This window comes from Carex rostrata, chromosome 2 (genome assembly GCF_964058835.1).
Source record: "Carex rostrata chromosome 2, lpCarRost1.2, whole genome shotgun sequence".
NCBI lineage: Eukaryota > Viridiplantae > Streptophyta > Magnoliopsida > Poales > Cyperaceae > Carex > Carex rostrata.
In genome coordinates this window covers 12,716,398-12,727,414 of record NC_135919.1, presented here as the reverse complement: position 1 = coordinate 12,727,414, position 11,017 = coordinate 12,716,398, and the positions used below count along the sequence as shown (strand labels likewise).

At 32.8% G+C, this 11,017-nt stretch overlaps 2 protein-coding genes across 2 annotated transcripts; one reads left to right on the top strand and one right to left on the bottom strand.

The window, feature by feature from the left end:
- The first annotated feature begins 2,808 nt into the window (after nt 1-2,808).
- Nucleotides 2,809-4,417, top strand: LOC144575638 (non-specific lipid transfer protein GPI-anchored 2-like). Its single transcript, XM_078325849.1, has 3 exons — nt 2,809-3,283; nt 3,717-3,782; nt 4,063-4,417. The coding sequence occupies exons 1-3, from the start codon at nt 2,914-2,916 to the stop codon at nt 4,191-4,193; spliced, it is 567 nt and encodes a 188-aa protein (XP_078181975.1). The 5' UTR covers nt 2,809-2,913; the 3' UTR covers nt 4,194-4,417.
- Nucleotides 4,418-4,893: 476 nt separating this feature from the next.
- LOC144575554 (type I inositol polyphosphate 5-phosphatase 10-like) lies at nt 4,894-10,296 on the bottom strand. Its single transcript, XM_078325745.1, has 14 exons — nt 10,159-10,296; nt 9,928-10,049; nt 9,773-9,848; nt 9,368-9,433; nt 9,216-9,281; nt 8,907-8,994; nt 8,671-8,775; nt 8,129-8,532; nt 7,743-7,969; nt 7,464-7,657; nt 6,984-7,092; nt 6,458-6,606; nt 6,015-6,226; nt 4,894-5,285 (listed from the first exon to the last, which is right to left on the bottom strand). The coding sequence occupies exons 2-14, from the start codon at nt 9,955-9,957 to the stop codon at nt 5,260-5,262; spliced, it is 1,752 nt and encodes a 583-aa protein (XP_078181871.1). The 5' UTR covers nt 9,958-10,049; nt 10,159-10,296; the 3' UTR covers nt 4,894-5,259.
- Between the last annotated feature and the right edge of the window lie 721 nt (nt 10,297-11,017).

The following is an 11,017-nucleotide window of genomic DNA, read 5'->3' as shown; positions in this document are numbered from 1 at the left end:
TATATTCGGCTCACGTTTTAGTGTAAATTGATACCAAATTCCAAGTATTTATTTTTTCTTACTATTGTTTTACTTCATTTATACTTAATTACATTTTAAGGATCAAGTTACTACCGGAAATATGTTTTTATGCAGAAAACGAAGAAAACAAGTCAAATTGTCTGCTGGTGGTCTGCGAGACCTCTATGGAGGGCCGCCGGCCATTAAAAACTTAGCCGCATAATGAAATAGAAGTTTGACGATTCGCAACTTTCAACTCACACCCCGCGAACTAACCTGGTGGGTCGTGACTCCTCTATGGCGGGCCGCCACTTGCCAGCTGCCAGAAACTCAAATTCAGAAAAAGGCAATTAATTAGGAATATGGTGGGCCACCACTCGTTTGGAAACATAAAAACAGCTGTAAAAACGCTCCTCGCTGAGAGATTTGCAAATCAACTATTCTCCTTATATTCGTTAATTGTAATTTTATGGCGTGCTAATATCCTCCCAACTAAATAGCATGCTAATTTTTTTGGGACCCAACCCTCTATTTGTCCAGAGAAGATCTGAGCCGTTGATTCTATAAATCTCAGCCACTCATCAAAACAGATCTCAATCTCAGCCTTCAATAAATAGTTTTGATTTTATACATATGTTTCATGTTGCCAACCGTGTAAAAATCTAAATTTAATTAAAACCGTATCCACTACATAAAAAGCCGCATAGAAGAACATAGGCGACCACGCGTTTTCCTCCTTCCGACGCTTCATTTCAAATTTGTTTAAATTCCGACTTTGGAACTACCGCTCACTGGGCTACATGCTCTGGGCCTATGGCGCTATTTTTTTTTTCTTTACCATTTTTCTATCTAATCTTCTCCATTTGAACCCCTCCATTTATTCATTTTTTTCATCATGTTTATTTCCTATTATTTTCTAATCATATTATTTTCGAGTCCCTGACTCCCTGGAGTCCTTTTATTATTTTTCTTGGTAAATGACAAATGCTTGTTAGCTTTCAAGTTTTATTCTCACACATGCGAATTTTTCTTATAAAATTTAAGAATAAGACGAATAAAATTACTGATCAATGTAATTAGTTTTTTTATTTAAATCTCAGAAATAAGAAATTTTTTAAAGATGCCCGGCATATATGTCATATTTTTCAATTTACATCTGAAAAGTATGGAACAAAAACTAATAATCAATGTGTAGTTTTTTCTTAATGCTATAATGTCTTTCAAATTGTAAGCTCTATCAAATTAACCCATCTTCTATGTCACGATTTAAATTCAAGGAGAGAATTGGAAAAAGAAAATTACAGATGTGAGGTAATTAACAAAACAATAAGTACAAATTTCCTAATAAAATGATTCAATTTAACACTCCACAACTTTAGTAAGGCAACAGATTCAGCCTATATCGTAATTCAGATTTTACCAGAAACCAAACTATTTTAGATCTTTTGAATTTATATATTCACATATCCACTCTGTCAATATCTTCATCAAATTTAACTCCTCAAAATGCCGATATGTATCTTCACAGAGTTTGTTTTTCACATACTGTTTATTTTCTACCTTCAATTTCCTTAATATGCACATGAGGAGGGTTCAAATGCACCCAAATTTTTGTGCATCCAAATGCACCCTATCCTTTTTCTCCGTTTTCAAAGTCCGAATAGTCAATCCGAACCGTTAGATGCGATCTATATATTAAGATGTGCTTGGAGACCAAATTTTACATTGTTTTGAAATTTTTTTACTATTTATTAAGCCACTTTGAAAATCGCTGATTTTATATTTTCTGGACCATTGGATCAGCGATTTTCAAAGTGGCTTAATAAATAGTAAAAAAATTCAAAAAAATGTAAAATTTGGTCTCCAAGCACATCTTAATATATAGATCGCATCTAACGGTTCGGATTGACTATTCGGACTTTGAAAACGGAGAAAAAGGATTTAAAATATAGGGTGCATTTGGGTGCACAAAAATTTGGGTGCATTTGAACCCTCTTCTATGCACATACACTTATAATTTTCTCCACAAATAATATAGTATTAAGCTCTAAGGTTCTCGTTTGCTTATTATGGACGAACACATAATGAAAAAATTAATTAAAAATTATTCACATTAAAAAAAGTGCTGAAAATAATATTTCAATCCCCGTTGCAACGCACGGGCACTTGACTAGTATTAAATAATGAGTAGAACTATGATAATATATATTACATAACGGTCTGCATTATAAATTCATATTTTCAATTTTAAAATTAAAATAGTCAATCTGAACTGTTTTACATAATCTTCATATAAGAATGTACATGCATTCCTACAAACTAAATTTTACATTTTTTGCAAACTTATTACTATTTTTATAGATAAGAGAAAATTACTTGATTTAGAAATTCTTAACCATAAATAAATAACAATTTTCTACCTATCTAAAAAATAGTAAAAATATTTAAAAAAAATATAAAATTTGATTTTTAAGTACATTTTAATATGAAAATTATATTTAACAATTTAGATCGATTGATTAAATTATAAAAGTAAAGATATAAATTTATACTGATGGATCCGTAATATGCACATTACCATAGCCTCGCTCTGAAGTGATTGCTTGTTTGCCCATGAGATTATTTTTTTCAAAATGCCATATAAGCAAATAGCCCAAAATGTTCTTTACTGGGGTGCCCGAAAAACCAAATAACATCCAACTGCAAAAGCACACAATCCAATACCATAATTCACACTTCACAAAACTTAGTTCTGTTGGGACAGCTCGTCATAAATTCTCTTACCTCTTTCACACTATAAAGTACTCAAAATACCCTCTACTCTAATAGATTACCTTCAAACCGAACTCACACATTCCCTCTCACATCTCACATCTCACCTCTCAACTTCCAAATTCTCAAAAAATCAAAACCATGTCACACTTCCAAAAATTTCAAAGTACATTTTTTTTCATATTGCTGTCTCTCACACTTATGTTAACATATGTCACAAATGCGCAAATGATGGCACCATCACCGGCATCATCTGTGAGCGCAGAGTGTGTGAATGCACTGTTTAACCTCACCGACTGCTTGACATATGTCGAGACAGGAAGCAATACAACTAAACCCGACAAACCGTGCTGTCCCGAGTTGGCTGGGCTAATTGATTCGAACCCGATCTGCTTGTGTGAGATGCTTGCGGGAGCTGCCGAGTCATATGGTATCAGTGTGGACAACAAGCGGGCCCTTGCCCTGCCAAAAATTTGCCATATCAGCACCCCGCCTCTTAGCACTTGTGCAGGTTAGTTGATAGGGGTTCTGTAGAGATTGGTAATGTGCAGAGGTGAGTTGATAGAGGGTCTATTTGAAAAATAGGGACCGGCTTTAAGATTTGTACAAACTTACATTGAATGGTTCAGATCTAACTTGACCCTGTCAGGTAACTTACCTAATCTGAATTCAAATTTAAGGGTATTTCTTCGAAAACAATGTATTTTTTTCTTTTTATGTAATTTAAGCAATTTGCTGGGTGCTTAAGTTCCAGTTCAATTTGTTTCAGCCAAAAAAAAAGGTTTGAGTTTAGTTTGTTACTGACCCTTCCCTTCTCCATTTTAAAGTAAAAAAATGAACGCATTAGTATAATATTATCTATTTTTTTAGTTATCATCATCATCCTTATTTTTTACTTTTAGTTCTTTTAGTTAACAATTGATTAAAATTGTTCTAATTTGCAGTTCTAGGAATTCCAGTAAGTGACCTTTCTCCAGCTCCATCTCCTAGCGGTCCACTATTGCCAGCAGGTTGCGCTTTTTTCATGTGCTCCCAACAAATTAAATTAATTACATTCTAAAAAAGAATAATCTGATTATTGGTTAAATTTATGTGATTTCACAAACTTATCAAGTTGCTAAATAATCTTAATCTAAAATAGCTCATGTAATTGTATTATTATCTATTCAATTGGAAGTCTAACTTTCAGTTTATCAAATATGAAATTTCTTTTCAGATGAAAAAAGACCATTTTTTTTTTACTTTTTAGCAACTAATTGATAATTTTTTTATACTAAAACAAATTCATAGGATCAACGGCTACTGCACCCTCATCAGGACAATCAGAAAACGGAGCCACAGGCATCGACTCGGTAAACTTGATTGTTTTGATTGCCTCGTCATTTATCTTGAGCACCATTGCCATTTCTGGAATCTTTTAGACTTCTCTTGCGAGTCTAACAACATTGTTCTTTGTTATTTATTTCCTAATTCCATAAACACATTTGTGATATTTGTATTTACTAGCTATATTCTATTGTCATCTCCTATGTTTATTATTTTATTTTTCTTTTTCTTTTTCAGTTCAGATGTATTATTGAATTGAAATAAATTTGTATGATTTGGGAGGTATGGTTGCATTTAGTGAGATCATTGAGATGTAAAACAACTGTACTCGCATTTAGGCACATTAAATTCTCATTAAATGCTCTGTAGGCATTTAATTTTTCAACCGTATTTCCATGTGATGATGGCTGGAGAATTTATTTTTGCGGTAGTATTAAAGTAGTTTGTTGAAGAATTGTTTCCAGCTTCCACAAGGAAGCCTTAAATGTGATAGTGTGATATATAAGGCTAACTGGCAAAACGAAAAAAATCCCAAAATAATGAGATAATCAGACAACTGGTCGGAAAAGATATCACTTTTCCTTTCTTTGCCAACAACCATTTGTGTTTTAAATATGGTACGGCTTTGTGAAGTATTAGGAATTGGCAATATGGTCTCCTTTCAACCGAGTTTTTAGTTGAAGAAAAAAAGAGAAAGAAAAGGAGAAGGAAATAAAAACTATACTGATTAAAAATCTCTACAACTGAAACTTCACATGAATCAAAATGTTTAGTTTATCCACTTCAATATATTTCAAAAAGACAATTAAAATTATGAAACAAACAAATTCGTTACAAAAATTGGACAAGCAAGGAATTACAAGAGTATTCTCAGAGTCTTTTGCTTGGAAATGTAACAGAAGGGAAGCTAGCCTGTGCTGTCACACATACTAAAACAAAATGAAGTTGTACATAAATATGATATAACGACCTAGCTATGCTTTAATTTTCAAAGTACGATAACTAAACCTATAAATCATCAGGGACACACTTCTTTACATATATTTCACACATTTAATTTTTGTATTAATTGCCTTTACCAACAAGATACATTCAACAAAATAATGCATGCTTACTCTGCTATTACTATAGTACAAGCACTTCTTTGATTACTCGAGTTAGCTATTCATCCTTTACGACAGCGCCTCCTATTTAAAGTAAAAATAAAAAATAAAAAATATATTTGAGTGATGGAAATATAAATTATATATTTTTTCAGATTCAAGTCAGCCAAGTATATATGAAACAAAAAGGTAAAATTACTTGTTAGGCCGAATCAACAAAAACACCACAAAAAGTAGTTCAGCAAAACCTTCTATTTAGCAAGAGGAGGGATCCGATTACCCCAATTTTGAGTTATCACAACTATTTTCTACATTTTTAAAGTCCAAATCGTCGATCCAAACTATTCAACATGATCTCCACAATAAAATGTGATTCCATATCAAATTTTACATTTTTTTTGAATTTTTTTACTATTTATTAAGATGGGTACAAAATTCAATGATCTAAATTTGACTAGTTTTTTTTTAAATACTTAATAAATAGTAAAAAAATTCAAAAAAATGTAAAATTTGATCTGTAAGCACATTTTATTGTGGAGATCGTGTTGAACGATTTGGATCGATGATTTGGACTTTGAAAATGTGAAAAAAAATTGTAGGAACTTTGTGGTAACTCAAAATTTTGGTAATCGGATCTCTCCTCATTTAGCAAACATATCTTTCTTTCTTTTCTCGTTATTCTATAGTCTGACTTGAGATGCATCCTTAACATGTGTATTTTTGACAGTATTTTTAGTTGCTGATTAGTATTTTGACATAATATATCATAACTAAGTGTTTAGTATCTGCGCACGCACACAACACACACGTCACCTTTATCAGGAAAGAAGCTGAAGCTATTGCTGGGGCCGATCCGCTCTTCAAACTTAGCTTGCAACGTTTGTGTAGGCTTTGATTTTCCAGCAAGTACACCAACTTCCACTATAAACGCTCCACACACTGGTCGGTGATCTGAGAACTTTGATTCCCCTCTGAAATAGGATAGTTGCACTATTCCATCTCCATGCCATAGTACCCGATCACACCTGACAATTTTTTTTTTTTTGGTTAATACTCATCTTACAATCACCAAATATTGTTGATTAAATACTTTAGTTGATATATTTATTATTGAAGAGGTTGTCTTGTCAATATCTCTAAATTGATGGTACCTTCAGATTTTTGAGGATAATTAGCTTCAAAAACTTATTGAATACCTTGCAAAGGGTTAATGTGAAACTTATATTTATTGGTTTGCAAAGTTGATGAGCACTTACCATGCCGGGGTTCGTCTTTTCTTCTTAGATGTGACTGTCTCTCCGAGATATGAGTCGGAGTTAGAAGAGTATTTGTATGTAGGTGCAAAATATATCTTCCCTTCGTTCCACCCCTTAAATACCCGTCCCGCTTCTCTCTCAATCTTGAGCTGCAATGTAAAGGATACCAATGATTAATTTAATTAAGGATATTATCATTTTTTAACTATATAGAGAAGCAATATTCATCTTTTGTCCGGAGTACTATGTCCTGGCAAAATATTAACAATAATTATCATGATTCGTACTGATTGGGGTTATATTAGCCAAGTTGCAAAAATGAGGGTTGGTTATATGGAGAAAGTAAGCTAAATTGCTAAAAGAGGCAAAATCATTGTTTCTGACTTTCGAGAAAATTGTGTTATTACAATCCAAATATAATTGATTTTATTGGATTTCCTATTAACATTATTACACACCACGGAATTTTTATGAAATGCCTTAATTACACATGAGTAACAACTCAATGAAAGCTTGTAGGAAGTACCTGATCCTTCTCAAATAGGGCATCCCAGTTGTTATCTTCTAGAAGCTTCCGGGCCTCAGCATAGTTCAGTGCAATCCTGTAATTTAAGTCCCCCAGCCATATAATTCGTCTGCAACAAAGAACAAAATTGAAATCATCAGAAAAAAATACAAAATATAACAAAAAAAAAAAATGATAAAAACACGTGGTTGTATCTTTTGAGTTTTGACCAATTAATAATCCGATCTACATCTTGATTACTATTAGGTTCATTTGTGATGTGACACCTCTAAGAAAATTCTGAAATCAAACCCTAAAAGGATGTAATGTATTTCTTTGGCCACATGACACATTTTTGTAGCAGACTAACAACTAGCAAGAAGGTTGCTGGTAAGATAAGCCACATATAAAATACAGGCCAAATTTTTGTCTCATGATAAATTTATAGGTCAGATTCTTATACAAGCTGTCCATTACAAAGTTAAGAACTGAAATTCTTACTCATGATCAGTAATTCTCTCAGGGATTCTCCTTCCTGATCTCCTACAAATCCTCTGAAATTGTGTATTTTTCAAAATCTCTATAACGTCGTAGTTCCTCTTCAATTCATCCCCTTCTTTCTCTCCTGAGGCCAGGTGACTACATATAAAGCAGAAAGTAGTCTGGTGCAGAGACATGCTCACTGATATACAACCCTACATATGAAATATAAAAATTTATAAAAAATTGTTAGAGATATCATATTATAACACATGTGAATTGCGATATTACAGCACATACCTTATTTCCAAGATAACCCATCAAGCCCCGGCTAACGCAAGACACCCTCAAATGGCCAATATGCTGTACCAGCTCCTTCCTTGCCCAAACCGAAACAAAAATACCCACCAATTTCTTGCATGCAACGAGGTCATATTTCCTTTGATTGACCGGTGTGGCCAAGTACCCCATTCCATCTACTGTACAACTTGCCATCTCATCATCTCCCTCTTCCTCGTCTGAAGACACTGTTTCATTATCAACAAGGTTTTAGACAAAAAATGAACAAAATTTTGTTTTGAAGCTAGTAGACCATATTAATAAAATCCATTATTTACTTAAAAAACCCTGAATATGGAATAATTAATAAGCATTACTTCTGAATTACTAAAAATAAATGAAGGTACCAGTCTCCTGTTTCTTTGAGTGTTTGCATGAGAAAGGGGCAAAGCAAGCATCCCGGTATGATTTTCTTGTCATCTCCACAGGGCAATTGCATGTCTTTAAATGCTTTCTGTCTTGTGCCATGAAGGCTTTACTGAAAGATTTTAGCGATGGTCCTTGGAAGATCAGTGAATTGCCCCCACTAGATGTTTTCGGGTGGTGGGATGATGAGTTGTTGGATGCTGATTTAGTATCTTGCGAGGAATTTCGGGAATGTGAGGTAGGGAATTGGAAATTGTCATTGTTTGGTTCGTCTTGTAGCGAATTGTTCAAAGCTTGGTTTATGAGAGCTAGCCAAATTGAGGCCGGTTCATGGTCTTCTATTACTAGCACATTTCCCGCATTAAGTGGTACAATTTCTTGAAATCTGTTGTTGCAAGAAAATAAAGTTTTTTTTTTTAACAAATTAAATTGTGAAGAGATACACATATTTATGACTTGGCACAGGAACATACAAGCTTCTCTTTTATCAAAAAGAAAAAAAAAAAGTGGCTAGTAAACTTACCCCAAAACATAAATATCTGAATGGTCATTTTCGGGAAGAAAGTCGTTCAAATTCAAGTCCATAGTAGGTGTTTTCCCTCCAACATTCCATGTAGCAACAAATACCCTTTTCCGATTAAGTTAAAAATAGTAAATAAATAAAAAGTTATTTGTACTCAGCACTATAGATTTTATTCTTATTCTATAATATGACTTTAAAAATAACAAAAAAAAGAAAGAAAAACAAAGAAGCCATACCTGAAGGCTTCTGTTTTTACTGGCAGTGTTGTTATATGGTTACGGAAGCTGCTAAAGCGCATTGGTTTGTGCTCTGCATTTCTTTTATCTTTTACAAATAATTAACGTATATATTAGAAAATGAAGTAACTTGAATTAATATATGGTATCTGACCTGTGCCATTCAGGCCGGTACCAGTCTGAACCAACTCTACGATGGTTGGGGATTTCCCAAGCTTTTTCCAGAATATTTTTACAAATTGAATTATGGTTGTTGGAGGCTAAAGGTTACTGGTACGATAAATATGAATAAATAAAGAAGGAAACTACCTGAACCTGATAAGCTTCTGAAGTATGAAGGAGAGGCCGATGCTGTACGATTTGTGTTTTGCTCTTCTAAGTAAAGGAATTGAGAAATTTAGATTACTGGTTATCTTAGTTAAAGCTATGCTACTTTTAAGTAAAATTAGATAAATAATTACCAGACAAGTATCTGAAGGAGGAAGGAGATGATGCCTTTTGACTCAGGCTTTCTCCAATATCAAATCCTGTTCATAAATAGAAAAACTAAATTATAATTTAATCAAAACAGTAAGTTTAAGAGCAGAGAGGTAAGCCATAAAGACCATTCTAAGTCATCAATCAGGTAAAATATAAACAAATATAACCACATATAACCACATATATACTGAAAAGGATAACAATTTGGTAATGTATTGTATGGTATCGTCCCATGCTGCTTTTTCATTATACTCTGTTAAAAAATACATTTCTTATTGAATAAATTTCCATAACTTCAGAGAAAGAAAATAGCATGCAAAAACTAAGAAATCATAAGCAAAGAAAACAAAAATGATAGAAGTCTGATATGAAAAACTATTACGTACCAGAGGATATGATAGATTTTTCATTTGTGTTTGATTCTTTCTTGTCTTTTGACCAGAAAGCCTTCGGCCGAAATGGCTGAAAATTAAATTAAATTTTAATGTTTCTTATTTTCAAAAATGAAGATAACATTGGTATAATCTGTAAAAGAGTGTACCTTCCTTTTTTCCTCATATGCTAGAGCCATTTTCTTATCACAGACTCTGCTTTTTTTTTTTTTGTCTCTCTTTTATTTTGTCTTCTCTCTTTTGTACTGATGAAATTACCTCCTTTAAGGACCTAACATCACCAATGTTTGATATAAAAAATATACCACATTTTGATATCAATCAATGAAACGCACAACAAATTGGTGAAGAAGGGGAAGTATATGTAGTAGTAGTAGTACCTGGTGTACCAGTCTGATGTATTGAAGCCAAAATATATGAAAACAGAGGTTTAAATATGCTCCAATTCAACTGCATTCAGGGGTAAAACAATCAATGAAACTAGAAAAGAAATTGGTTTCTGATGAATATTTCATCATGCAGAAGACAAATAAGGATACTTCAGAAAACATAATGTCTCATAATCTCCTTTGATCAGAAAAGATATTAGATACAACTGCGTACCTAAAACTGGGAAAATGAAACTATGAACAATACATAGAGACCTCATTTCAACTCTTTAGGAATCCAATATTCGTCTAGTAGTCGTACCACACTAAACCAAACGATAACCAACATTCCCCTTCTGTGCTCTTTAGTCTCAAATAACAACGCGCAGTGCCTATCCAGAAAAGGTATAATATAAAATAGAAATGTTAGATTACCCCAACTCGTCCCTACCCACATGTACCTATACTGATTTCTTTCTTTTTATATAGATGTAGCAGTAAAGATTTCTTAACAAAAATAGCAGTAAAGATTTTTTTTTTATTCAGTATATAGTAAAACAGGTTTTCTATTATTTTTAACTAAATAAGTAGAGTATTATAACCTGGTGTAAGAGAATGTGTGGATGAAATATTATAAAATCTTAAAAAAAAAAGTCTTTTAAAGTTCCGTCAGTCGAGTTAATAAAGCATCGATATTGATTTCGGAGAGTGTCCAATGCTTTTTACTGTCAAAAATATAAACCTATCAGACTTTATTCACATAGTTAACGAAGACCAACCTGATGCATAGATAAAAACCAATAGATTAATTGAACTGATATTGAAATGAGATAAAAGATATTACCTTGACACTTAGATACTGACTTGAACG

Excerpts from the sequence above, each read along its gene's own strand:
- LOC144575638 (XM_078325849.1), top strand. The coding sequence starts at position 2,914 with ATGTCACACTTCCAAAAATTTCAAAGTACATTTTTTTTCATATTGCTG. Across the intron at positions 3,284-3,716 it reads GCCTCTTAGCACTTGTGCAG|TTCTAGGAATTCCAGTAAGT; the intron begins GTTAGTTGATAG and ends TCTAATTTGCAG. Across the intron at positions 3,783-4,062 it reads CGGTCCACTATTGCCAGCAG|GATCAACGGCTACTGCACCC; the intron begins GTTGCGCTTTTT and ends ACAAATTCATAG.
- LOC144575554 (XM_078325745.1), bottom strand. The coding sequence starts at position 9,957 with ATGGCTCTAGCATATGAGGAAAAAAGGAAG. Across the intron at positions 9,849-9,927 it reads CATATGAGGAAAAAAGGAAG|CCATTTCGGCCGAAGGCTTT; the intron begins GTACACTCTTTT and ends TTTAATTTTCAG. Across the intron at positions 6,227-6,457 it reads AAAAGACGAACCCCGGCATG|GTGTGATCGGGTACTATGGC; the intron begins GTAAGTGCTCAT and ends AAAAATTGTCAG.